Raw genomic sequence first — 23298 nt, 5'->3', positions numbered from 1 at the left:
ATGTTTTTCCAACATGTCCATTTTTTTTTTCTTTCTCCACAGCTTAACGGTTGATTACAATTGGACTCATCTACAGCTTTGTGGCAACTTCTTTGTGCGGTCACAATTGAGACAGTGCAGTGAGAGGTGTGTGTGGCTCCCACAAGGTCAGTACAAAACCAAAACTAGCATAGAATTAAGAGGATCAGTGCTGTCTTTCCTCGTCACATTGTAACCATGGGCATAGTGCTGTAAGTTCTGCAAAGTTTTTCCGTTTTATGCATTTTTTTCCCCCCAAGTTTCGTTTTTGGATTCCCACCCAAAAATTTGCAAAAAACAAAACAAAACAAAAAAAACCATCTGTCAGACCTAACTCAACTAAAATGTTGACCTAATTATCTGCAGTTCTCTAAACAAATGGCTTCGCATCAAAACAGCACTGGCATGAACCAGGAAGTCATTTGCTTGCTTAAGCAGGTGGACAAACATAAACAAATGACAAATGTTGGGACCTTGGTGGAGGAACATTTTTGGGGTGGGGGGGTTCTCTCTTTTTTTTTTTTCCGCTGGATTAAAAAAAAAAGTAAACAATGGCTGCATGCTTAACGCGCAGCTCATCCCACACACCGAGTGTGCGGGCGGCTTCGCTAACAAGTGACAGGGTGCTAATTACAACTTTTTAGAAAATGTATTTTTAAAGTCCTGTCCAACATTTAATGAGCCTCTGCCTGTGGTTAGCCACGTATGACTTTTAACTCCCTGTTCAGCCCTTATTATTATTTTCTTATAATACTCACCTCCTACTGGTAGCTAAGTATAGAGGTTTTAATTGGCACTCGCACACGACACAAAGGAAACACGTGGCAGGTTAATGTTTTTAAGGAAATGCACTTTGTATCATAGTTTCATTGACGAGAGTAGAAAAGGAGCAAAATAGAACAAGAGCTCCCACATTAAGGCGGTGCAGCGAAACCTCACTATTCCTTGTTGCTTGGGACCAATAACACAATATGAAAAGCAAAGATTCGCCCCCTGCCCCATAATAATAATATTTATAAGGATTATTAGCAAACGTCAATGTTAGCAAGTGAGGCTCCACTCTGTAGTTTTACGTTGTAATATCACCTTTCACCACTAGGATGACATGGCTTAGTTAAACTTGCACCAGGCCTTCTGCTGCCTTATCCTACAACATGAGTTGGCCTGAGAAACGTTTGTGTGGATTTTGAAAGGGACAAATATAGTACCTGCGGGTAAAATTTAAAAAAAATGGAGTGAGTTGAGTTTATGGGGGGAAAAAAAATACACAAAATGCACTTAACAATGGCTTGCTGTTCAGCAGTTTTGTGCCGTCCCGGAAACGGTCATTCTTATACATGAGAGCCTCATATTTTTTTTTCTCCCCCCTAACTTTTGAGGCTGCGGGAATCACTCACACGTAGTGTCTTTCTTTTTACTCGCTGCCGCACCGCCTGTTTGGGGCTCCAAAGCAATAAAGCCCATCTGAACAAGCTCAGCACGAATCTCACATTGCTCCATCTTTTTATTTCCCATGAGCATGGAATATGCATGCATGCAGAATTGGTCCCGAATAAGCACTAATGTGTGCAGATTTGACGAGATCCCAAAGAGCCAGACCAACAGAGGGCGGCATGTGTCCTTGGACTCGGGGGGCCGCTCCTACATGGAGATGTGCTGGCAAGTACAAGGCACGCTCAGGACCGAAAGCAACATCTCCTGCTATTAATAGAAGCGGAGGGGGTGTCTCTTTGGCTAAATATAACTCCGTTCTTTACTTTTCGTGCCCAGTCGTCTATTTTTAGGTCTCTCCCAGGCCTCCCTAAGCCGTGGCAGTCTTTTTTTGGGAATGTTACGTAACAACGCGCTGGTTCTCAAGGCGAGTGATGCAGACTTTGAGAATGAAATATTACATCACTATCTGACACACGAGTCAAGCTGTGTTAGTATGAAGAGATAGAGCACGTAATCGCACTCAAAACACCGTCTGTACGTCAAAGTTAAATCGCCTTGGAACCTTCTTAACTGTCGTACAAAAACTAGCCAAACGTGTTCCAAAGCTGCCCGCCGTCAGTGCTAATATAGCAAGTCATGAATACGAAAAAAAAAAAATAGCTACATACGAAGGCACACTACATTTCGGGTTAAAGCAAGCTGCCATGGCCACCGAGACCAAAGTAGATTTGGATTTTGAGACGCGGTTACCGTATGGGATGGGACTCGGTTTAGGGCTTGGGATAAGGTTATGGGTTAGTTTTGGTTCTTGTTAGTTTTAAGGTTGAGGTTTGTTCAAAGTTGTGGTTGAAATAAGTCATTATTATTTTAGCCTAGGGTTCATTGTTAGCTTAGGCTTGGCATAAAGGTTAGCATTAGAATTGGGACTGCCATTAAGCTTAGGCAGTGTTCCCACAGTTGCCTTAAAAAAAGTAAAGCTTGGTAACTTTACGTGATTATGTGGTTTTTAAAGTTAAATTATAAGCTACTTTACAGTTACATTCAGATAAAAGTGAAATAAAAGTGACAACCGATTTTGGCAATGCTAATTGATTAGTGTTGTTCCACGTCAACGCACGAGTGAACACTGACTGAAAAATATGATTCCAATTCATCCATCCATCCATCCATCCATCCATCTTCAACACCGCTCGAGCTGAACAGCTTCGCGTGATTCCTATTCATGTGGTGTAAAATCTTACTCAGTGCTGCACCCAAGAGGCCGCCAATGGCATTACCACGTGGTCATGAATTAAAAGTGTCCATGAGATTTCTGTTCTGTTTGCTAACATGATGAAACGTTCAGCAGTAACGAAATGTGACTTTGCAATGTAACCAAAGTGAAATTACCCTACTGAGAGAAATAACGCGTTAAGATTAGTCATTGCATTCTAACGTGTTACCGGCGTCACTGGTTTGGTTAATTTTGGGTGGAGCTTTTCCGAATGGGTTTGTGCTTGGTGAATTCCGCCTAGCAACAAGTCACAGCTCACATGGAGGGGCCTGTTCTTATGTGCTCACATGTATGTCCCCGTCAGGCCTGCTCCATGCTGCCCAGGCCGTGGAGGCGAGCGAGCGGTTTATGTAATCCTCAATGGTAAGACGTCTGAAGGCGTAATAATAATAAACTCCATGTGAATGGAGAGCACTGTCAACAAGGCCCTATGATTATTGAATATAATGACCGCTTATTTTAGCTCCAAGTGCCCAGTTCAATGTGTTTACTCTTTGAAACAAAGTTGTTGTAACAAAACTCATGTGAAAAGAATATGTTCATTGACAAGAGAAGTGGTGGCAGGGTCCCAGGAGTCAGCATTCATCATTTTATACGTAATACAGAGTTGCAACAAATTTTCACAATTCTACTTCCTGTTTTGTGGTTTTCATCACAATTTCCAAAGCGCCTTAATAACTGGACAAAATTAAATGAACGAGTGAGGAATGAATGATTAATGTGAGTGTCGGGGCTTGTGAAATATTGAAGTCAACATGTAACATGATCTATATATAGTAGCGCAGTGGAACCGTGCGGCAGACCCCCCCCCCCCCCTTGTTCCTATAGGTGGGAGATGGAAAAAGAGGAGAAAGAAAGGCCATTACGCACACATTTTCATGTTGACACTTTCCATGCTGCTATTAAACTTTTACACAGCAGCAGAATCCATAAATAATTTCCACGCCGAGGACCCTCCCGCACACTTTGCATATGGTCATAAAAAGTGACATGATAAAACACATTTTCTTTCGAGAGAGAGAGAGAGAGGTTTTGCTGACGATCCAAGGAAGATGTTTAACATGCAGAAAATAATATTTGCGGTGGTCGAAGTGTGCATAAGTAGAGAAGTCCACATCCGTTTTGGTCGAAATTGATTGTAGTTTTCTGCTGACATCAATCAACGTTAAGCAACTACAATACAAAAAAAATTCATGTTTACTTTTATAACGTCAGACTGTTTTGGGAATTTGCTATTCTCTTAAGATTAATCATTTTTTGCGTGAGGAAACATTTTCACGCGCGGATTCTTTGGTATTGAAAGCACGTCAGCTGTCTTGAACAAAACAAGACACGTCTGAATGCCTGTTATGTTGTTGGCGAGTTTTCTTCCATTTATTTGGGGGAATTATTGCTGATTATTTTTTATCCCATGTTTTTTCATTTCATTTAAAAAAAATATTGAAGGAATGACACATGGATTAAAATAAATTATAAAAGCTAAAAAATGAAGGGTTTACGACAGGGAACTGCCATTCAAGTAAATTGCATTGCACTGCCATCTGCTGGCGTAAAAGTCAAAATGTGGTACAACAAGGCAGTGGTGTGGACGTGATAATAATAATAATACATTTCATTTACAAGTGCCTTTCAAGACACTCATAGTGCTCTTATTATTATTATTATTATCATACCTGCACTCTATTAAAAGGGGGGCGTTCTATACTCATTTTTTGATTAGCCCATAAAATGGTATAATAATAATTATTATTATTATTCATGGAACTGAACGTTATTACTGACGTTTGTTTATTTTTTGGTTGTTTATTATTTGACTGTGCTTACAGCGTACTTGTACTAAGTTGTGGTGTACTCCACATTTGGAGGATGTTCCTCACGTTCTGACCCTACTCATGTCGTGATATATAATAATGTAAAGATGATTATTATGATTGTCGACATTTTCCTTTACATCTCACTGAATAACCGATGTAGTCGAATGACAAAATGTACACATAATGTCAAGGATGATTAAATATCCAATACTTTGGTACGCAACTCGTGTGTTGGATGCCCTTCCATGGGGCAAGTGGACCTAATAAAGTGTCCGTCCAGCTCATCTAACTATTTGCAGGAGAAAATCCCTTCACAGTTGAATACCTTTTCAATGATGCCGGCTTTATGAAGTGCCTTCCTCCCTCCCTCAGTTGCCATCTGTTCAGGAGAAGATAATTACATTAAGACTAATTACAAAGAGGCTGGGCTGTAATTAGTGATAAACGGCAATTGTAGTACTCAACGTGCTTGACTTCATCATTTCGCTTTTGATGCACACTGCAAAAATATGAACAAGAAGATGTATCGCCTGCAGCAATCAAGTCATCAGGGTCAATGTGCAGTCACCGGATCAGATCCAACTCCTTCAGGCGCTGCAAGAGGAACAGGAGGTAAACCAACACACGCACGCACACACGGGGACAAGTTTCGATTGCTCTGAGCAATGCACCGAATGGGTACCTTTAATGGCTTCACAACCGCGTGCAAAAACAGAAAAATATTTCTCACAAGTGAAACAGGAGTCAAACCTAGAATCTTCTGATCCGTAGTCAGAGCTATTGCGCCACGAGCCCCACAAGTACAAGCCAACATCTCTCGGTGGTCCCTTGTGGAGGAATCTTCCCGTCCTGAAGAAAGTAAAACAGGAAATGACTAAGTTCACCATGCCATTTGCAGATGCCATGACCCGGATTCGAACCGGGGTTGCTGCAGCCACAACGCAGAGTACTAACCACTATATGATCACGGCCTGAAGGAAGCTCTCGTGGCAACAAGTTTCTGTTGCTCTGGGCAATGCACCGAATGGCTACAGTGAATGGCTTCACAACTGCTTGCAAAAACAGAAAAACATTTCTCACGAGCTAGCCAGGAGTCGAACCTAGAATCTTCTGATCCGTAGTCAGACGCGTTATCCATTGCGCCACTAGCCCCACATGTACAAGTAAGCATCTCTCGGTGGTCCCTTGTGGAGGAATCTTCCGGTCCTGAAGAAAGTAAAACAGCAAATGAATAACTTAAGAACGCCATATGCAGATGCCATGACCCGGATTCGAACCGGGGTTGCTGCGGCCACAACGCAGAGTACTAACCACTATACGATCATGGCCTGCAAGAAGCTCTCGTGGCAACAAGTTTCTGTTGCTCTGGGCAATGCACCGAATGGCTACAGTGAATGGCTTCACAACTGCGTGCAAAAACAGAAAAACATTTCTCATGAGCTAGCCAGGAGTCAAACCTAGAATCTTCTGATCCGTAGTCAGACGCGTTATCCATTGAGCCACTAGCCCCACATGTACAAGTGAGCATCTCTCGGTGGTCCCTTGTGGAGGAATCTTCCAGTCCTGAAGAAAGTAAAACAGGAGATGAATAAGTTCAACATGCCATTTGCAGATGCCATCACCCGGATTCGAACCGGGGTTGCTGCGGCCACAACGCAGAGTACTAACCACTATACGATCACAGCCTGCAGGAAGGTCTCGTGGTAACAAGTTTCTGTTGCTCTGTCCAATGCACCGAATGGCTAAAGTGAATGGCTTCACAACCGCGTGCAAAAACGGAAAAACATTTCTCACGAGCCAGCCAGGAGTCGAACCTAGAATCTTCTGATCCGTAGTCAGACGCGTTATCCATTGCGCCACTAGCCCCACATGTACAAGTGAGCATCTCTCGGTGGTCCCTTGTGGAGGAATCCTCCGGTCCTGAAGAAGGTAAAACAGCAAATGAATAAGTTAAGCAGAACATATGCAGATGCCATGACCCGGATTCGAACCGGGGTTGCTGCGGCCACAACGCAGAGTACTAACCACTATACGATCACGGCCTGCAGGAAGCTCTCGTGGTAACAAGTTTCTGTTGCTCTGGGCAATGCACCGAATGGCGACAGTGAATGGCTTCACAACCGCGTGCAAAAACAGAAAAACATTTCTCACGAGCTAGCCAGGAGTCGAACCTAGAATCTTCTGATCCGTAGTCAGACGCGTTATCCATTGCGCCACTAGCCCCACATGTACAAGTGAACATCTCTCGTGGTCCATTGTGGAGGAATCTTCCGGTCCTGAAGAAAGTAAAACAGCAAATGAATACATTAAGAACGCCATATGCAGATGCCATGACCCGGATTCGAACCGGGGTTGCTGCGGCCACAACGCAGAGTACTAACCACTATACGATCACGGCCTGCAGGAAGCTCTCGTGGTAACAAGTTTCTGTTGCTCTGGGCAATGCACCGAATGGCGACAGTGAATGGCTTCACAACCGCGTGCAAAAACAGAAAAACATTTCTCACGAGCTAGCCAGGAGTCGAACCTAGAATCTTCTGATCCGTAGTCAGACGCGTTATCCATTGCGCCACTAGCCCCACATGTACAAGTGAGCATCTCTCGGTGGTCCCTTGTGGAGGAATCTTCCAGTCCTGAAGAAAGTAAAACAGGAGATGAAGTAGTTCAACATGCCATTTGCAGATGCCATCACCCGGATTCGAACCGGGGTTGCTGCGGCCACAACGCAGAGTACTAACCACTATACGATCACGGCCTGAAGGAAGCTCTCGTGGCAACAAGTTTCTGTTGCTCTGGGCAATGCACCGAATGGCTAAAGTGAATGGCTTCACAACCGCGTGCAAAAACAGAAAAACATTTCTCACGAGCTAGCCAGGAGTCGAACCTAGAATCTTCTGATCCGTAGTCAGACGCGTTATCCATTGCGCCACTAGCCCCACATGTACAAGTAAGCATCTCTCGGTGGTCCCTTGTGGAGGAATCTTCCGGTCCTGAAGAAAGTAAAACAGCAAATGAATACGTTAAGAACGCCATATGCAGATGACATGACCCGGATTCGAACCGGGGTTGCTGCGGCCACAACGCAGAGTACTAACCACTATACGATCACGGCCTGAAGGAAGCTCTCGTGGCAACAAGTTTCTGTTGCTCTGGGCAATGCACCGAATGGCGACAGTGAATGGCTTCACAACCGCGTGCAAAAACAGATAAACATTTCTCACGAGCTAGCCAGGAGTCGAACCTAGAATCTTCTGATCCGTAGTCAGACGAGTTATCCATTGCGCCACTAGCCCCACATGTACAAGTGAGCATCTCTCGGTGGTCCCTTGTGGAGGAATCTTCCAGTCCTGAAGAAAGTAAAACAGGAGATGAATAAGTTCAACATGCCATTTGCAGATGCCATCACCCGGATTCAAACCGGGGTTGCTGCGGCCACAACGCAGAGTACTAACCACTATACGATCACAGCCTGCAGGAAGGTCTCGTGGTAACAAGTTTCTGTTGCTCTGTCCAATGCACCGAATGGCTAAAGTGAATGGCTTCACAACCGCGTGCAAAAACAGAAAAACATTTCTCACGAGCCAGCCAGGAGTCGAACCTAGAATCTTCTGATCCGTAGTCAGACGCGTTATCCATTGCGCCACTAGCCCCACATGTACAAGTGAGCATCTCTCGGTGGTCCCTTGTGGAGGAATCCTCCGGTCCTGAAGAAGGTAAAACAGCAAATGAATAAGTTAAGCAGAACATATGCAGATGCCATGACCCGGATTCGAACCGGGGTTGCTGCGGCCACAACGCAGAGTACTAACCACTATACGATCACGACCTGCAGGAAGCTCTCGTGGTAACAAGTTTCTGTTGCTCTGGGCAATGCACCGAATGGCGAGAGTGAATGGCTTCACAACCGCGTGCAAAAACAGAAAAACATTTCTCACGAGCTAGCCAGGAGTCGAACCTAGAATCTTCTGATCCGTAGTCAGACGCGTTATCCATTGCGCCACTAGCCCCACATGTACAAGTAAGCATCTCTCGGTGGTCCCTTGTGGAGGAATCTTCCGGTCCTGAAGAAAGTAAAACAGCAAATGAATAAGTTAAGAACGCCATATGCAGATGCCATGACCCGGATTCGAACCGGGGTTGCTGCGGCCACAACGCAGAGTACTAACCACTATACGATCACGGCCTGCAGGAAGCTCTCGTGGCAACAAGTTTCTGTTGCTCTGGGCAATGCACCGAATGGCTACAGTGAATGGCTTCACAACCGCGTGCAAAATCAGAAAAACATTTCTCACGAGCTAGCCAGGAGTCGAACCTAGAATCTTCTGATCCGTAGTCAGACGCGTTATCCATTGCGCCACTAGCCCCACATGTACAAGTGAACATCTCTCGTGGTCCATTGTGGAGGAATCTTCCGGTCCTGAAGAAAGTAAAACAGCAAATGAATACGTTAAGAACGCCATATGCAGATGACATGACCCGGATTCGAACCGGGGTTGCTGCGGCCACAACGCAGAGTACTAACCACTATACGATCACGGCCTGAAGGAAGCTCTCGTGGCAACAAGTTTCTGTTGCTCTGGGCAATGCACCGAATGGCGACAGTGAATGGCTTCACAACCGCGTGCAAAAACAGAAAAACATTTCTCACGAGCTAGCCAGGAGTCGAACCTAGAATCTTCTGATCCGTAGGCAGACGAGTTATCCATTGCGCCACTAGCCCCACATGTACAAGTGAGCATCTCTCGGTGGTCCCTTGTGGAGGAATCCTCCGGTCCTGAAGAAGGTAAAACAGCAAATGAATAAGTTAAGCAGAACATATGCAGATGCCATGACCCGGATTCGAACCGGGGTTGCTGCGGCCACAACGCAGAGTACTAACCACTATACGATCACGGCCTGCAGGAAGCTCTCGTGGTAACAAGTTTCTGTTGCTCTGGGCAATGCACCGAATGGCGACAGTGAATGGCTTCACAACCGCGTGCAAAAACAGAAAAACATTTCTCACGAGCTAGCCAGGAGTCGAACCTAGAATCTTCTGATCCGTAGTCAGACGCGTTATCCATTGCGCCACTAGCCCCACATGTACAAGTAAGCATCTCTCGTGGTCCATTGTGGAGGAATCTTCCGGTCCTGAAGAAAGTAAAACAGCAAATGAATACGTTAAGAACGGCATATGCAGATGACATGACCCGGATTCGAACCAGGGTTGCTGCGGCCACAACGCAGAGTACTAACCACTATACGATCACGGCCTGAAGGAAGCTCTCGTGGCAACAAGTTTCTGTTGCTCTGGGCAATGCACCGAATGGCGACAGTGAATGGCTTCACAACCGCGTGCAAAAACAGAAAAACATTTCTCACGAGCTAGCCAGGAGTCGAACCTAGAATCTTCTGATCCGTAGTCAGACGAGTTATCCATTGCGCCACTAGCCCCACATGTACAAGTGAGCATCTCTCGGTGGTCCCTTGTGGAGGAATCCTCCGGTCCTGAAGAAGGTAAAACAGCAAATGAATAAGTTAAGCAGTCCTGAAGAAAGTAAAACAGGAGATGAATAAGTTCAACATGCCATTTGCAGATGCCATCACCCGGATTCGAACCGGGGTTGCTGCGGCCACAACGCAGAGTACTAACCACTATACGATCACAGCCTGCAGGAAGGTCTCGTGGTAACAAGTTTCTGTTGCTCTGTCCAATGCACCGAATGGCTAAAGTGAATGGCTTCACAACCGCGTGCAAAAACAGAAAAACATTTCTCACGAGCCAGCCAGGAGTCAAACCTAGAATCTTCTGATCCGTAGTCAGACGCGTTATCCATTGCGCCACTAGCCCCACATGTACAAGTGAGCATCTCTCGGTGGTCCCTTGTGGAGGAATCCTCCGGTCCTGAAGAAGGTAAAACAGCAAATGAATAAGTTAAGCAGAACATATGCAGATGCCATGACCCAGATTCGAACCGGGGTTGCTGCGGCCACAACGCAGAGTACTAACCACTATACGATCACGGCCTGCAGGAAGCTCTCGTGGTATCAAGTTTCTGTTGCTCTGGGCAATGCACCGAATGGCGACAGTGAATGGCTTCACAACCGCGTGCAAAAACAGAAAAAATTTCTCACGAGCTAGCCAGGAGTCGAACCTAGAATCTTCTGATCCGTAGTCAGACGCGTTATCCATTGCGCCACTAGCCCCACATGTACAAGTGAACATCTCTCGTGGTCCATTGTGGAGGAATCTTCCGGTCCTGAGAGTAAAACAGCAAATGAATAAGTTAAGCACAACATATGCAGATGCCATGACCCTGATTCGAACCGGGGTTGCTGGGGCCACAACGCAGAGTACTAACCACTATACAATCACGGCCTGCAAGAAGCTCTCGTGGCAACAAGTTTCTGTTGCTCTGGGCAATGCACCGAATGGCTACAGTGAATGGCTTCACAACCGCGTGCAAAAACAGAAAAACATTTCTCACGAGCTAGCCAGGAGTCGAACCTAGAATCTTCTGATCCGTAGTCAGACGCGTTATCCATTGCGCCACTAGCCCCACATGTACAAGTGAACATCTCTCGTGGTCCATTGTGGAGGAATCTTCCGGTCCTGAAGAAAGTAAAACAGCAAATTAATACATTAAGAACGCCATATGCAGATGCCATGACCCGGATTCGAACCGGGGTTGCTGCGGCCACAACGCAGAGTACTAACCACTATACGATCACGGCCTGCAGGAAGCTCTCGTGGTAACAAGTTTCTGTTGCTCTGGGCAATGCACCGAATGGCGACTGTGAATGGCTTCACAACCGCGTGCAAAAACAGAAAAACATTTCTCACGAGCTAGCCAGGAGTCAAACCTAGAATCTTCTGATCCGTAGTCAGACGCGTTATCCATTGCACCACTAGCCCCACATGTACAAGTAAGCATCTCTCGGTGGTCCCTTGTGGAGGAATCTTCCGGTCCTGAAGAAAGTAAAACAGCAAATGAATAAGTTAAGAACGCCATATGCAGATGCCATGACCCGGATTCGAACCGGGGTTGCTGCGGCCACAACGCAGAGTACTAACCACTATACGATCACGGCCTGCAGGAAGCTCTCGTGGCAACAAGTTTCTGTTGCTCTGGGCAATGCACCGAATGGCTACAGTGAATGGCTTCACAACCGCGTGCAAAATCAGAAAAACATTTCTCACGAGCTAGCCAGGAGTCGAACCTAGAATCTTCTGATCCGTAGTCAGACGCGTTATCCATTGCGCCACTAGCCCCACATGTACAAGTGAACATCTCTCGTGGTCCATTGTGGAGGAATCTTCCGGTCCTGAAGAAAGTAAAACAGCAAATGAATACGTTAAGAACGGCATATGCAGATGACATGACCCGGATTCGAACCGGGGTTGCTGCGGCCACAACGCAGAGTACTAACCACTATACGATCACGGCCTGAAGGAAGCTCTCGTGGCAACAAGTTTCTGTTGCTCTGGGCAATGCACCGAATGGCGACAGTGAATGGCTTCACAACCGCGTGCAAAAACAGAAAAACATTTCTCACGAGCTAGCCAGGAGTCGAACCTAGAATCTTCTGATCCGTAGTCAGACGAGTTATCCATTGCGCCACTAGCCCCACATGTACAAGTGAGCATCTCTCGGTGGTCCCTTGTGGAGGAATCTTCCAGTCCTGAAGAAAGTAAAACAGGAGATGAATAAGTTCAACATGCCATTTGCAGATGCCATCACCCGGATTCGAACCGGGGTTGCTGCGGCCACAACGCAGAGTACTAACCACTATACGATCACAGCCTGCCGGAAGGTCTCGTTGTAACAAGTTTCTGTTGCTCTGTCCAATGCACCGAATGGCTAAAGTGAATGGCTTCACAACCGCGTGCAAAAACAGAAAAACATTTCTCACGAGCTAGCCAGGAGTCGAACCTAGAATCTTCTGATCCGTAGTCAGACGCATTATCCATTGCGCCACTAGCCCCACATGTACAAGTGAACATCTCTCGTGGTCCATTGTGGAGGAATCTTCCAGTCCTGAAGAAAGTAAAACAGCAAATGAATACGTGAAGAACGCCATATGCAGATGACATGACTCGGATTCGAACCGGGGTTGCTGCGGCCACAACGCAGAGTACTAACCACTATACGATCACAGCCTGCAGGAAGCTCTCGTGGCAACAAGTTTCTGTTGCTCTGGGCAATGCACCGAATGGCTAAAGTGAATGGCTTCACAACCGCGTGCAAAAACAGAAAAACATTTCTCACGAGCCAGCCAGGAGTCGAACCTAGAATCTTCTGATCCGTAGTCAGACGCGTTATCCATTGCGCCACTAGCCCCACATGTACAAGTGAGCATCTCTCGGTGGTCCCTTGTGGAGGAATCCTCCGGTCCTGAAGAAGGTAAAACAGCAAATGAATAAGTTAAGCACAACATATGCAGATGCCATGACCCGGATTCGAACCGGGGTTGCTGCGGCCACAACGCAGAGTACTAACCACTATACGATCACGGCCTGCAGGAAGCTCTCGTGGTAACAGGTTTCTGTTGCTCTGGGCAATGCACCGAATGTCGCCAGTGAATGGCTTCACAACCGCGTGCAAAAACAGAAAAACATTTCTCACGAGCTAGCCAGGAGTCGAACCTAGAATCTTCTGATCCGTAGTCAGACGCATTATCCATTGCGCCACTAGCCCCACATATACAAGTAAGCATCTCTCGGTGGTCCCTTGTGGAGGAATCTTCCGGTCCTGAAGAAAGTAAAACAGCAAATGAATAAGTTAAGAACGCCATATGCAGATGCCATGACCCGGAGTTGCTGCGGCCACAACGCAGAGTACTAACCACTATACGATCACGGCCTGAAGGAAGCTCTCGTGGCAACAAGTTTCTGTTGCTCTGGGCAATGCACCGAATGGCTACAATGAATGGCTTCACAACCGCGTGCAAAAACAGAAAAACATTTCTCAGGAGCTAGCCAGGAGTCAAACCTCGAATCTTCTGATCCGTAGTCAGACGCGTTATCCATTGCGCCACTAGCCCCACATGTACAAGTGAGCATCTCTCGGTGGTCCCTTGTGGAGGAATCTTCCAGTCCTGAAGAAAGTAAAACAGGAGATGAATAAGTTCAACATGCCATTTGCAGATGAATAAGTTCAACATGCCATTTGCAGATGCCATCACCCGGATTCGAACCGGGGTTGCTGCGGCCACAACGCAGAGTACTAACCACTATACGATCACAGCCTGCAGGAAGGTCTCGTGGTAACAAGTTTCTGTTGCTCTGTCCAATGCACCGAATGGCTACAGTGAATGGCTTCACAACCGCGTGCAAAAACAGAAAAACATTTCTCACGAGCCAGCCAGGAGTCGAACCTAGAATCTTCTGATCCGTAGTCAGACGCGTTATCCATTGCGCCACTAGCCCCACATGTACAAGTGAGCATCTCTCGGTGGTCCCTTGTGGAGGAATCCTCCGGTCCTGAAGAAGGTAAAACAGCAAATGAATAAGTTAAGCACAACATATGCAGATGCCATGACCCGGATTCGAACCGGGGTTGCTGCGGCCACAACGCAGAGTACTAACCACTATACGATCACGGCCTGCAGGAAGCTCTCGTGGTAACAAGTTTCTGTTGCTCTGGGCAATGCACCGAATGGCGACAGTGAATGGCTTCACAACCGCGTGCAAAAACAGAAAAACATTTCTCACGAGCTAGCCAGGAGTCGAACCTAGAATCTTCTGAATCGTAGTCAGACGCGTTATCCATTACGCCACTAGCCCCACATGTACAAGTGAACATCTCTCGTGGTCCATTGTGGAGGAATCTTCCGGTCCTGAAGAAAGTAAAACAGCAAATGAATACGTTAAGAACGCCATATGCAGATGCCATGACCCGGATTCGAACCGGGGTTGCTGCGGCCACAACGCAGAGTACTAACCACTATACGATCACAGCCTGCAGGAAGGTCTCGTGGTAACAAGTTTCTGTTGCTCTGTCCAATGCACCGAATGGCTACAGTGAATGGCTTCACAACCGCGTGCAAAAACAGAAAAACATTTCTCACGAGCCAGCCAGGAGTCGAACCTAGAATCTTCTGATCCGTAGTCAGACGCGTTATCCATTGCGCCACTAGCCCCACATGTACAAGTGAGCATCTCTCGGTGGTCCCTTGTGGAGGAATCCTCCGGTCCTGAAGAAGGTAAAACAGCAAATGAATAAGTTAAGCACAACATATGCAGATGCCATGACCCGGATTCGAACCGGGGTTGCTGCGGCCACAACGCAGAGTACTAACCACTATACGATCACGGCCTGCAGGAAGCTCTCGTGGTAACAAGTTTCTGTTGCTCTGGGCAATGCACCGAATGGCGACAGTGAATGGCTTCACAACCGCGTGCAAAAACAGAAAAACATTTCTCACGAGCTAGCCAGGAGTCGAACCTAGAATCTTCTGAATCGTAGTCAGACGCGTTATCCATTACGCCACTAGCCCCACATGTACAAGTGAACATCTCTCGTGGTCCATTGTGGAGGAATCTTCCGGTCCTGAAGAAAGTAAAACAGCAAATGAATACGTTAAGAACGCCATATGCAGATGCCATGACCCGGATTCGAACCGGGGTTGCTGCGGCCACAACGCAGAGTACTAACCACTATACGATCACGGCCTGCAGGAAGCTCTCGTGGCAACAAGTTTCTGTTGCTCTGGGCAATGCACCGAATGGCTACAGTGAATGGCTTCACAACCGCGTGCAAAAACAGAAAAACATTTCTCAGGAGTCGAACCCAGAATCTTCTGATCCGTAGTCAGACGAGTTATCCATTGCGCCACTAGCCCCACATGTACAAGTGAGCATCTCTCGGTGGTCCCTTGTGGAGGAATCTTCCAGTCCTGAAGAAAGTAAAACAGGAGATGAATAAATTCAACATGCCATTTGCAGATGAATAAGTTCAACATGCCATTTGCAGATGCCATCACCCGGATTCGAACCGGGGTTGCTGCGGCCACAACGCAGAGTACTAACCACTATACGATCACTGCCTGCAGGAAGGTCTCGTGGTAACAAGTTTCTGTTGCTCTGTGCAATGCACCGAATGGCTACAGTGAATGGCTTCACAACCGCGTGCAAAAACAGAAAAACATTTCTCACGAGCTAGCCAGGAGTCAAACCTAGAATCTTCTAATCCGTAGTCAGACGCGTTATCCATTGCACCACTAGCCCCACATGTACAAGTGAGCATTTCTCGGTGGTCCCTTGTGGAGGAATCCTCCGGTCCTGAAGAAGGTAAAACAGCAAATGAATAAGTTAAGCAGAACATATGCAGATGCCATGACCCGGATTCGAACCGGGGTTGCTGCGGCCACAACGCAGAGTACTAACCACTATACGATCACGGCCTGCAGGAAGCTCTCGTGGTAACAAGTTTCTGTTGCTCTGGGCAATGCACCGAATGGCGACTGTGAATGGCTTCACAACCGCGTGCAAAAACAGAAAAACATTTCTCACGAGCTAGCCAGGAGTCGAACCTAGAATCTTCTGATCCGTAGTCAGACGCGTTATCCATTGCGCCACTAGCCCCACATGTACAAGTGAACATCTCTCGTGGTCCATTGTGGAGGAATCTTCCGGTCCTGAAGAAAGTAAAACAGCAAATGAATACGTTAAGAACGCCATATGCAGATGCCATGACCCGGATTCGAACTGGGGTTGCTGCGGCCACAACGCAGAGTACTAACCACTATACGATCACGGCCTGCAGGAAGCTCTCGTGGTAACAAGTTTCTGTTGCTCTGGGCAATGCACCGAATGGCGACAGTGAATGGCTTCACAACCGCGTGCAAAAAAAGGAAAAACATTTCTCACGAGCTAGCCAGGAGTCAAACCTAGAATCTTCTGATCCGTAGTCAGACGCGTTATCCATTGCGCCACTAGCCCCACATGTACAAGTAAGCATCTCTCGGTGGTCCCTTGTGGAGGAATCTTCCGGTCCTGAAGAAAGTAAAACAGCAAATGAATAAGTTAAGAACGCCATATGCAGATGCCATGACCCGGATTCGAACCGGGGTTGCTGCGGCCACAACGCAGAGTACTAACCACTATACGATCACGGCCTGAAGGAAGCTCTCGTGGCAACAAGTTTCTGTTGCTCTGGGCAATGCACCGAATGGCTACAATGAATGGCTTCACAACCGCGTGCAAAAACAGAAAAACATTTCTCAGGAGCTAGCCAGGAGTCAAACCTAGAATCTTCTGATCCGTAGTCAGACGCGTTATCCATTGCGCCACTAGCCCCACATGTACAAGTGAACATCTCTCGGTGGTCCCTTGTGGAGGAATCTTCCAGTCCTGAAGAAAGTAAAACAGGAGATGAATAAGTTCAACATGCCATTTGCAGATGAATAAGTTCAACATGCCATTTGCAGATGCCATCACCCGGATTCGAACCAGGGTTGCTGCGGCCACAACGCAGAGTACTAACCACTATACAATCACAGCCTGCAGGAAGGTCTCGTGGCAACAAGTTTCTGTTGCTCTGTGCAATGCACCGAATGGCTACAGTGAATGGCTTCACAACCGCGTGCAAAAACAGAAAAACATTTCTCACGAGCTAGCCAGGAGTCGAACCTAGAATCTTCTAATCCGTAGTCAGACGCGTTATCCATTGCACCACTAGCCCCACATGTACAAGTGAGCATCTCTCGGTGGTCCCTTGTGGAGGAATCCTCCGGTCCTGAAGAAAGTAAAACAGCAAATGAATAAGTTAAGCACAACATATGCAGATGCCATGACCCGGATTCGAACCGGGGTTGCTGCGGCCACAACGCAGAGTACTAACCACTATACGATCACGGCCTGCGGGAAGCTCTCGTGGCAACAACTTTCTGTTGCTCTGGGCAATGCACCGAATGGCTAAAGTGAATGGCTTCACAACCGCGTGCAAAAACAGAAAAACATTTCTCACGAGCCAGCCAGGAGTCGAACCTAGAATCTTCTGATCCGTAGTCAGACACGTTATCCATTGCGCCACTAGCCCCACATGTACAAGTGAGCATCTCTCGGTGGTCCCTTGTGGAGGAATCCTCCGGTCCTGAAGAAGGTAAAACAGCAAATGAATAAGTTAAGCACAACATATGCAGATGCCATGACCCGGATTCGAACCGGGGTTGCTGCGGCCACAACGCAGAGTACTAACCACTATATGATCACGGCCTGCAGGAAACTCTCGTGGTAACAAGTTTCTGTTGCTCTGGGCAATGCACCGAATGGCGACAGTGAATGGCTTCACAACCGCGTGCAAAAACAGAAAAACATTTCTCACGAGCTAGCCAGGAGTCGAACCTAGAATCTTCTGTTCCGTAGTCAGACGCGTTATACATTGCGCCACTAGCCCCACATGTACAAGTAAGCATCTCTCGGTGGTCCCTTGTGGAGGAATCCTCCGGTCCTGAAGAAAGTAAAACAGCAAATGAATAAGTTAAGAACGCCATATGCAGATGCCATGACCCGGATTCGAACCGGGGTTGCTGGGGCCACAACGGAGAGTACTAACCACTATACGATCACGGCCTGAAGGAAGCTCTCGTGGCAACAAGTTTCTGTTGCTCTGGGCAATGCACCGAATGGCGAGAGTGAATGGCTTCACAACCGCGTGCAAAAACAGAAAAACATTTCTCACGAGCTAGCCAGGAGTCGAACCTAGAATCTTCTAATCCGTAGTCAGACGCGTTATCCATTGCACCACTAGCCCCACATGTACAAGTGAGCATCTCTCGGTGGTCCCTTGTGGAGGAATCTTCCGGTCCTGAAGAAAGTAAAACAGGAGATGAATAAGTTCAACATGCCATATGCAGATGAATAAGTTCAACATGCCATTTGCAGATGCCATGACCCGGATTCGAACCGGGGTTGCTGCGGCCACAACGCAGAGTACTAATCACTATACGATCACGGCCTGCAGGAAGCTCTCGTGATAACAGGTTTCTGTTGCTCTTGGCAATGCACCGAATGGCTACAGTGAATGGCTTCACAACCGCCTGCAAAAACAGAAAAACATTTCTCACGAGCTAGCCAGGAGTCAAACCTAGAATCTTCTGATCCGTAGTCAGACGCATTATGCATTGCACCACTAGCCCCACATGTACAAGTAAGCATCTCTCGGTGGTCCCTTGTGGAGGAATCTTCCGGTCCTGAAGAAAGTAAAACAGCAAATGAATAAGTTAAGCACAACATATGCAGATGCCATGACCCGGATTTGAACCCAGGTTGCTGCGGCCACAACGCAGAGTACTAACCACTATACGATCACGGCCTGAAGGAAGCTCTCGTGGCAACAAGTTTCTGTTGCTCTGGGCAATGCACCGAATGGCTACAGTGAATGGCTTCACAACCGCGTGCAAAAACAGAAAAACATTTCTCACGAGCCAGCCAGGAGTCGAACCTAGAATCTTCTGATCCGTAGTCAGACGCGTTATCCATTGCGCCACTAGCCCCACATGTACAAGTGAGCATCTCTCGGTGGTCCCTTGTGGAGGAATCTTCCAGTCCTGAAGAAAGTAAAACAGGAGATGAATAAGTTCAACATGCCATTTGCAGATGAATAAGTTCAACATGCCATTTGCAGATGCCATCACCCGGATTCGAACCAGGGTTGCTGCGGCCACAACGCAGAGTACTAACCACTATACGATCACAGCCTGCAGGAAGGTCTCGTGGCAACAAGTTTCTGTTGCTCTGTGCAATGCACCGAATGGCTACAGTGAATGGCTTCACAACCGCGTGCAAAAACAGAAAAACATTTCTCACGAGCTAGCCAGGAGTCGAACCTAGAATCTTCTAATCCGTAGTCAGACGCGTTATCCATTGCACCACTAGCCCCACATGTACAAGTGAGCATCTCTCGGTGGTCCCTTGTGGAGGAATCCTCCGGTCCTGAAGAAAGTAAAACAGCAAATGAATAAGTTAAGCACAACATATGCAGATGCCATGACCCGGATTCGAACCGGGGTTGCTGCGGCCACAACGCAGAGTACTAACCACTATACGATCACGGCCTGCGGGAAGCTCTCGTGGCAACAACTTTCTGTTGCTCTGGGCAATGCACCGAATGGCTAAAGTGAATGGCTTCACAACCGCGTGCAAAAACAGAAAAACATTTCTCACGAGCCAGCCAGGAGTCGAACCTAGAATCTTCTGATCCGTAGTCAGACACGTTATCCATTGCGCCACTAGCCCCACATGTACAAGTGAGCATCTCTCGGTGGTCCCTTGTGGAGGAATCCTCCGGTCCTGAAGAAGGTAAAACAGCAAATGAATAAGTTAAGCACAGCATATGCAGATGCCATGACCCGGATTCGAACCGGGGTTGCTGCGGCCACAACGCAGAGTACTAACCACTATATGATCACGGCCTGCAGGAAGCTCTCGTGGTAACAAGTTTCTGTTGCTCTGGGCAATGCACCGAATGGCGACAGTGAATGGCTTCACAACCGCGTGCAAAAACAGAAAAACATTTCTCACGAGCTAGCCAGGAGTCGAACCTAGAATCTTCTGTTCCGTAGTCAGACGCGTTATCCATTGCGCCACTAGCCCCACATGTACAAGTAAGCATCTCTCGGTGGTCCCTTGTGGAGGAATCCTCCGGTCCTGAAGAAAGTAAAACAGCAAATGAATAAGTTAAGCACAACATATGCAGATTCCATGACCCTGATTCGAACCGGGGTTGCTGGGGCCACAACGCAGAGTACTAACCACTATACAATCACGGCCTGCAAGAAGCTCTCGTGGCAACAAGTTTCTGTTGCTCTGGGCAATGCACCGAATGGCTACACTGAATGGCTTCACAACCGCGTGCAAAAACAGAAAAACATTTCTCACGAGCTAGCCAGGAGTCGAACCTAGAATCTTCTGATCCGTAGTCAGACGCGTTATCCATTGCGCCACTAGCCCCACATGTACAAGTGAACATCTCTCGTGGTCCATTGTGGAGGAATCTTCCGGTCCTGAAGAAAGTAAAACAGGAGATGAATAAGTTCAACATGCCATATGCAGATGAATAAGTTCAACATGCCATTTGCAGATGCCATGACCCGGATTCGAACCGGGGTTGCTGCGGCCACAACGCAGAGTACTAACCACTATACGATCACGGCCTGCAGGAAGCTCTCGTGATAACAGGTTTCTGTTGCTCTTGGCAATGCACCGAATGGCTACAGTGAATGGCTTCACAACCGCCTGCAAAAACAGAAAAACATTTCTCACGAGCTAGCCAGGAGTCAAACCTAGAATCTTCTGATCCGTAGTCAGACGCATTATGCATTGCACCACTAGCCCCACATGTACAAGTAAGCATCTTTCGGTGGTCCCTCTTGGAGGAATCTTCCGGTCCTAAAAGTAAAACAGCAAATTGAATAAGTTAAGCACAACATATGCAGATGCCATGACCCTGATTCGAACCGGGGTTGCTGGGGCCACAACGCAGAGTACTAACCACTATACGATCACGGCCTGAAGGAAGCTCTCGTGGCAACAAGTTTCTGCTGCTCTGGACAATGCACCGAATGGCTACAGTGAATGGCTTCACAACCGCGTGCAAAAACAGAAAAACATTTCTCACGAGCTAGCCAGGAGTCGAACCTTCTGATCCGTAGTCAGACGCGTTATCCATTGCGCCACTAGCCCCACATGTACAAGTGAGCATCTCTCGGTGGTCCCTTGTGGAGGAATCTTCCAGTCCTGAAGAGAGTAAAACAGGAGATGAATAAGTTCAACATGCCATTTGCAGATGAATAAGTTCAACATGCCATTTGCAGATGAATAAGTTCAACATGCCATTTGCAGATGCCATCACCCGGATTCGAACCAGGGTTGCTGCGGCCACAACGCAGAGTACTAACCACTATACGATCACAGCCTGCAGGAAGGTCTCGTGGCAACAAGTTTCTGTTGCTCTGTGCAATGCACCGAATGGCTACAGTGAATGGCTTCACAACCGCGTGCAAAAACAGAAAAACATTTCTCACGAGCTAGCCAGGAGTCGAACCTCGAATCTTCTGATCCGTAGTCAGATGCATTATCCATTGCGCCACTAGCCCCACATGTACAAATGAGCATCTCTCGGTGGTCCCTTGTGGAGGAATCTTCCGGTCCTGAAGAAAGTAAAACAGCAAATGAATAAGTTAAGCACAACATTTGCAGATGCCATGACCCGGATTCGAACCGGGGTTGCTGCGGCCACAACGCAGAGTACTAACCACTATACGATCATGGCCTGCAGGAAGCTTTCGTGGTAACAAGTTTCTGTTGCTCTGGGCAATGCACCGAATGGCGACAGTGAATGGCTTCACAACCGCGTGCAAAAACAGAAAAACATTTCTCACGAGCTAGCCAGGAGTCAAACCTAGAATCTTCTGATCCGTAGTCAGACGCGTTATCTATTGCGCCACTCGCCCCACATGTACAAGTGAACATCTCTTGTGGTCCATTGTGGAGGAATCTTCCGGTCCTGAAAGTAAAACAGCAAATGAATAAGTCAAGCACAACATATGCAGATGCCATGACCCTGATTCGAACCGGGGTTGCTGGGGCCACAACGCAGAGTACTAAACACTATACGATCACGGCCTGAAGGAAGCTCTCGTGGCAACAAGTTTCTGCTGCTCTGGGCAATGCACCGAATGGCTAGAGTGAATGGCTTCACAACCGCCTGCAAAAACAGAAAAACATTTCTCACGAGCTAGCCAGGAGTCAAACCTAGAATCTTCTGATCCATAGTCAGACGCATTATCCATTGCACCACTAGCCCCACATGTACAAGTAAGCATCTCTCGGTGGTCCCTTGTGGAGTAATCTTCCGGTCCTGAAGAAAGTAAAACAGCAAATGAATAAGTTAAGCACAACATATGCAGATGCCATGACCCGGATTCGAACCGGGGTTGCTGCGGCCACAACGCAGAGTACTAACCACTATACGATCACGGCCTGAAGGAAGCTCTCGTGGCAACAAGTTTCTGTTGCTCTGGGCAATGCACCGAATGGCGACAGTGAATGGCTTCACAACCGCGTGCAAAAACAGAAAAACATTTCTCACGAGCTAGCCAGGAGTCGAACCTAGAATCTTCTAATCCGTAGTCAGACGCATTATCCATTGCGCCACTAGCCTCACATGTACAAGTGAACATCTCTCGTGGTCCATTGTGGAGGAATCTTCCGGTCCTGAAAGTAAAACAGCAAATGAATAACTTAAGAACGCCATATGCAGATGCCATGACCCGGATTCGAACCGGGGTTGCTGCGGCCACAACGCAGAGTACTAACCACTATACGATCACGGCCTGCAGGAAGCTCTCGTGGCAACAAGTTTCTGTTGCTCTGGGCAATGCACCGAATGGCTACAGTGAATGGCTTCACAACCGCGTGCAAAAACAGAAAAACATTTCTCACGAGCTAGCCAGGAGTCGAACCTAGAATCTTCTGATCCGTAGTCAGACGCGTTATCCATTGCGCCACTAGCCCCACATGTACAAGTAAGCATCTCTCGGTGGTCCCTTGTGGAGGAATCTTCCGGTCCTGAAGAAAGTAAAACAGCAAATGAATAAGTTAAGCACAACATATGCAGATGCCATGACCCGGATTTGAACCCAGGTTGCTGCGGCCACAACGCAGAGTACTAACCACTATACGATCACGGCCTGAAGGAAGCTCTCGTGGCAACAAGTTTCTGTTGCTCTGGGCAATGCACCGAATGGCTACAGTGAATGGCTTCACAACTGCGT

At 47.4% G+C, this 23298-nt stretch overlaps 1 protein-coding gene, 2 long non-coding RNA genes and 47 other non-coding genes across 51 annotated transcripts in view; 1 reads left to right on the top strand and 49 right to left on the bottom strand.

Annotated features, from left to right (window-relative positions):
- Window positions 1-3203, top strand: part of LOC147206635 (copine-8-like) — a 38477-nt gene extending 35274 nt beyond the window's left edge. The window contains exon 21 of the mRNA XM_086108828.1: window positions 43-3203. Within this exon, the coding sequence (XP_085964954.1) occupies window positions 43-54 (12 nt within the window). The 3' untranslated portion in view covers window positions 55-3203. The remainder of the gene's footprint in view (window positions 1-42) is intronic.
- Window positions 3204-3291: 88 nt separating this feature from the next.
- Window positions 3292-5765, bottom strand: LOC147206633 (uncharacterized). Of its 2 annotated transcripts, none has more exons than XR_015100670.1 (5): window positions 5494-5765; window positions 5270-5388; window positions 5005-5133; window positions 4865-4918; window positions 3292-3898 (listed from the first exon to the last, which is right to left on the bottom strand). It is a non-coding gene; the product is annotated as an uncharacterized LOC147206633 (long non-coding RNA). The 2 variants fall into 2 exon arrangements; XR_015100669.1 differs by having other exon boundaries at window positions 5290-5388; window positions 5494-5764.
- On the bottom strand, window positions 5619-5691 carry trnar-acg (transfer RNA arginine (anticodon ACG)). The gene has a single exon. It is a non-coding gene; the product is annotated as a tRNA-Arg (tRNA).
- Window positions 5766-5795: 30 nt separating the features above from the next.
- trnah-gug (transfer RNA histidin (anticodon GUG)) lies at window positions 5796-5867 on the bottom strand. The gene has a single exon. It is a non-coding gene; the product is annotated as a tRNA-His (tRNA).
- Window positions 5868-5874: 7 nt separating this feature from the next.
- Window positions 5875-8282, bottom strand: LOC147206624 (uncharacterized). The gene is made up of 3 exons (XR_015100671.1): window positions 7992-8282; window positions 6208-7886; window positions 5875-6102 (listed from the first exon to the last, which is right to left on the bottom strand). It is a non-coding gene; the product is annotated as an uncharacterized LOC147206624 (long non-coding RNA).
- Window positions 6333-6405, bottom strand: trnar-acg (transfer RNA arginine (anticodon ACG)). Its single transcript has one exon. It is a non-coding gene; the product is annotated as a tRNA-Arg (tRNA).
- trnah-gug (transfer RNA histidin (anticodon GUG)) lies at window positions 6510-6581 on the bottom strand. The gene has a single exon. It is a non-coding gene; the product is annotated as a tRNA-His (tRNA).
- On the bottom strand, window positions 6690-6762 carry trnar-acg (transfer RNA arginine (anticodon ACG)). Its single transcript has one exon. It is a non-coding gene; the product is annotated as a tRNA-Arg (tRNA).
- On the bottom strand, window positions 6866-6937 carry trnah-gug (transfer RNA histidin (anticodon GUG)). Its single transcript has one exon. It is a non-coding gene; the product is annotated as a tRNA-His (tRNA).
- Window positions 7046-7118, bottom strand: trnar-acg (transfer RNA arginine (anticodon ACG)). Its single transcript has one exon. It is a non-coding gene; the product is annotated as a tRNA-Arg (tRNA).
- trnar-acg (transfer RNA arginine (anticodon ACG)) lies at window positions 7403-7475 on the bottom strand. The gene has a single exon. It is a non-coding gene; the product is annotated as a tRNA-Arg (tRNA).
- trnar-acg (transfer RNA arginine (anticodon ACG)) lies at window positions 8117-8189 on the bottom strand. The gene has a single exon. It is a non-coding gene; the product is annotated as a tRNA-Arg (tRNA).
- Window positions 8283-8473: 191 nt separating the features above from the next.
- Window positions 8474-8546, bottom strand: trnar-acg (transfer RNA arginine (anticodon ACG)). The gene has a single exon. It is a non-coding gene; the product is annotated as a tRNA-Arg (tRNA).
- A 104-nt stretch (window positions 8547-8650) lies between these two features.
- Window positions 8651-8722, bottom strand: trnah-gug (transfer RNA histidin (anticodon GUG)). The gene has a single exon. It is a non-coding gene; the product is annotated as a tRNA-His (tRNA).
- Window positions 8723-8830: 108 nt separating this feature from the next.
- trnar-acg (transfer RNA arginine (anticodon ACG)) lies at window positions 8831-8903 on the bottom strand. The gene has a single exon. It is a non-coding gene; the product is annotated as a tRNA-Arg (tRNA).
- A 460-nt stretch (window positions 8904-9363) lies between these two features.
- Window positions 9364-9435, bottom strand: trnah-gug (transfer RNA histidin (anticodon GUG)). The gene has a single exon. It is a non-coding gene; the product is annotated as a tRNA-His (tRNA).
- A 108-nt stretch (window positions 9436-9543) lies between these two features.
- trnar-acg (transfer RNA arginine (anticodon ACG)) lies at window positions 9544-9616 on the bottom strand. Its single transcript has one exon. It is a non-coding gene; the product is annotated as a tRNA-Arg (tRNA).
- Window positions 9617-10296: 680 nt separating this feature from the next.
- On the bottom strand, window positions 10297-10369 carry trnar-acg (transfer RNA arginine (anticodon ACG)). Its single transcript has one exon. It is a non-coding gene; the product is annotated as a tRNA-Arg (tRNA).
- A 283-nt stretch (window positions 10370-10652) lies between these two features.
- On the bottom strand, window positions 10653-10725 carry trnar-acg (transfer RNA arginine (anticodon ACG)). The gene has a single exon. It is a non-coding gene; the product is annotated as a tRNA-Arg (tRNA).
- A 280-nt stretch (window positions 10726-11005) lies between these two features.
- Window positions 11006-11078, bottom strand: trnar-acg (transfer RNA arginine (anticodon ACG)). The gene has a single exon. It is a non-coding gene; the product is annotated as a tRNA-Arg (tRNA).
- A 103-nt stretch (window positions 11079-11181) lies between these two features.
- Window positions 11182-11253, bottom strand: trnah-gug (transfer RNA histidin (anticodon GUG)). Its single transcript has one exon. It is a non-coding gene; the product is annotated as a tRNA-His (tRNA).
- A 285-nt stretch (window positions 11254-11538) lies between these two features.
- Window positions 11539-11610, bottom strand: trnah-gug (transfer RNA histidin (anticodon GUG)). The gene has a single exon. It is a non-coding gene; the product is annotated as a tRNA-His (tRNA).
- Window positions 11611-11718: 108 nt separating this feature from the next.
- Window positions 11719-11791, bottom strand: trnar-acg (transfer RNA arginine (anticodon ACG)). The gene has a single exon. It is a non-coding gene; the product is annotated as a tRNA-Arg (tRNA).
- A 640-nt stretch (window positions 11792-12431) lies between these two features.
- trnar-acg (transfer RNA arginine (anticodon ACG)) lies at window positions 12432-12504 on the bottom strand. The gene has a single exon. It is a non-coding gene; the product is annotated as a tRNA-Arg (tRNA).
- A 283-nt stretch (window positions 12505-12787) lies between these two features.
- Window positions 12788-12860, bottom strand: trnar-acg (transfer RNA arginine (anticodon ACG)). Its single transcript has one exon. It is a non-coding gene; the product is annotated as a tRNA-Arg (tRNA).
- A 104-nt stretch (window positions 12861-12964) lies between these two features.
- trnah-gug (transfer RNA histidin (anticodon GUG)) lies at window positions 12965-13036 on the bottom strand. The gene has a single exon. It is a non-coding gene; the product is annotated as a tRNA-His (tRNA).
- A 108-nt stretch (window positions 13037-13144) lies between these two features.
- Window positions 13145-13217, bottom strand: trnar-acg (transfer RNA arginine (anticodon ACG)). The gene has a single exon. It is a non-coding gene; the product is annotated as a tRNA-Arg (tRNA).
- Window positions 13218-13875: 658 nt separating this feature from the next.
- trnar-acg (transfer RNA arginine (anticodon ACG)) lies at window positions 13876-13948 on the bottom strand. The gene has a single exon. It is a non-coding gene; the product is annotated as a tRNA-Arg (tRNA).
- Window positions 13949-14052: 104 nt separating this feature from the next.
- trnah-gug (transfer RNA histidin (anticodon GUG)) lies at window positions 14053-14124 on the bottom strand. Its single transcript has one exon. It is a non-coding gene; the product is annotated as a tRNA-His (tRNA).
- Window positions 14125-14232: 108 nt separating this feature from the next.
- Window positions 14233-14305, bottom strand: trnar-acg (transfer RNA arginine (anticodon ACG)). Its single transcript has one exon. It is a non-coding gene; the product is annotated as a tRNA-Arg (tRNA).
- A 283-nt stretch (window positions 14306-14588) lies between these two features.
- On the bottom strand, window positions 14589-14661 carry trnar-acg (transfer RNA arginine (anticodon ACG)). The gene has a single exon. It is a non-coding gene; the product is annotated as a tRNA-Arg (tRNA).
- A 104-nt stretch (window positions 14662-14765) lies between these two features.
- Window positions 14766-14837, bottom strand: trnah-gug (transfer RNA histidin (anticodon GUG)). Its single transcript has one exon. It is a non-coding gene; the product is annotated as a tRNA-His (tRNA).
- Window positions 14838-14945: 108 nt separating this feature from the next.
- Window positions 14946-15018, bottom strand: trnar-acg (transfer RNA arginine (anticodon ACG)). Its single transcript has one exon. It is a non-coding gene; the product is annotated as a tRNA-Arg (tRNA).
- A 103-nt stretch (window positions 15019-15121) lies between these two features.
- Window positions 15122-15193, bottom strand: trnah-gug (transfer RNA histidin (anticodon GUG)). Its single transcript has one exon. It is a non-coding gene; the product is annotated as a tRNA-His (tRNA).
- Window positions 15194-15852: 659 nt separating this feature from the next.
- Window positions 15853-15924, bottom strand: trnah-gug (transfer RNA histidin (anticodon GUG)). The gene has a single exon. It is a non-coding gene; the product is annotated as a tRNA-His (tRNA).
- A 108-nt stretch (window positions 15925-16032) lies between these two features.
- trnar-acg (transfer RNA arginine (anticodon ACG)) lies at window positions 16033-16105 on the bottom strand. The gene has a single exon. It is a non-coding gene; the product is annotated as a tRNA-Arg (tRNA).
- A 284-nt stretch (window positions 16106-16389) lies between these two features.
- Window positions 16390-16462, bottom strand: trnar-acg (transfer RNA arginine (anticodon ACG)). The gene has a single exon. It is a non-coding gene; the product is annotated as a tRNA-Arg (tRNA).
- Window positions 16463-16566: 104 nt separating this feature from the next.
- On the bottom strand, window positions 16567-16638 carry trnah-gug (transfer RNA histidin (anticodon GUG)). The gene has a single exon. It is a non-coding gene; the product is annotated as a tRNA-His (tRNA).
- Window positions 16639-16746: 108 nt separating this feature from the next.
- trnar-acg (transfer RNA arginine (anticodon ACG)) lies at window positions 16747-16819 on the bottom strand. Its single transcript has one exon. It is a non-coding gene; the product is annotated as a tRNA-Arg (tRNA).
- A 489-nt stretch (window positions 16820-17308) lies between these two features.
- trnah-gug (transfer RNA histidin (anticodon GUG)) lies at window positions 17309-17380 on the bottom strand. Its single transcript has one exon. It is a non-coding gene; the product is annotated as a tRNA-His (tRNA).
- Window positions 17381-17488: 108 nt separating this feature from the next.
- On the bottom strand, window positions 17489-17561 carry trnar-acg (transfer RNA arginine (anticodon ACG)). Its single transcript has one exon. It is a non-coding gene; the product is annotated as a tRNA-Arg (tRNA).
- Window positions 17562-18944: 1383 nt separating this feature from the next.
- Window positions 18945-19017, bottom strand: trnar-acg (transfer RNA arginine (anticodon ACG)). Its single transcript has one exon. It is a non-coding gene; the product is annotated as a tRNA-Arg (tRNA).
- A 489-nt stretch (window positions 19018-19506) lies between these two features.
- Window positions 19507-19578, bottom strand: trnah-gug (transfer RNA histidin (anticodon GUG)). Its single transcript has one exon. It is a non-coding gene; the product is annotated as a tRNA-His (tRNA).
- Window positions 19579-19686: 108 nt separating this feature from the next.
- trnar-acg (transfer RNA arginine (anticodon ACG)) lies at window positions 19687-19759 on the bottom strand. Its single transcript has one exon. It is a non-coding gene; the product is annotated as a tRNA-Arg (tRNA).
- A 641-nt stretch (window positions 19760-20400) lies between these two features.
- Window positions 20401-20473, bottom strand: trnar-acg (transfer RNA arginine (anticodon ACG)). Its single transcript has one exon. It is a non-coding gene; the product is annotated as a tRNA-Arg (tRNA).
- Window positions 20474-20604: 131 nt separating this feature from the next.
- On the bottom strand, window positions 20605-20676 carry trnah-gug (transfer RNA histidin (anticodon GUG)). The gene has a single exon. It is a non-coding gene; the product is annotated as a tRNA-His (tRNA).
- Window positions 20677-21722: 1046 nt separating this feature from the next.
- Window positions 21723-21794, bottom strand: trnah-gug (transfer RNA histidin (anticodon GUG)). The gene has a single exon. It is a non-coding gene; the product is annotated as a tRNA-His (tRNA).
- Window positions 21795-22432: 638 nt separating this feature from the next.
- On the bottom strand, window positions 22433-22504 carry trnah-gug (transfer RNA histidin (anticodon GUG)). Its single transcript has one exon. It is a non-coding gene; the product is annotated as a tRNA-His (tRNA).
- Window positions 22505-22785: 281 nt separating this feature from the next.
- On the bottom strand, window positions 22786-22857 carry trnah-gug (transfer RNA histidin (anticodon GUG)). Its single transcript has one exon. It is a non-coding gene; the product is annotated as a tRNA-His (tRNA).
- Window positions 22858-22965: 108 nt separating this feature from the next.
- On the bottom strand, window positions 22966-23038 carry trnar-acg (transfer RNA arginine (anticodon ACG)). The gene has a single exon. It is a non-coding gene; the product is annotated as a tRNA-Arg (tRNA).
- Window positions 23039-23298: the final 260 nt, after the last annotated feature.

The sequence above is a fragment of the Hippocampus guttulatus genome, chromosome 4 (genome assembly GCF_054856545.1).
Source record: "Hippocampus guttulatus isolate MCC_2025c chromosome 4, RoL_Hgut_1.0, whole genome shotgun sequence".
In the NCBI taxonomy this organism is placed as follows: Eukaryota; Metazoa; Chordata; class Actinopteri; order Syngnathiformes; family Syngnathidae; genus Hippocampus; species Hippocampus guttulatus.
Note: the sequence above shows the minus strand (reverse complement) of the source record. Positions and strands in the feature narration are given on the sequence as shown.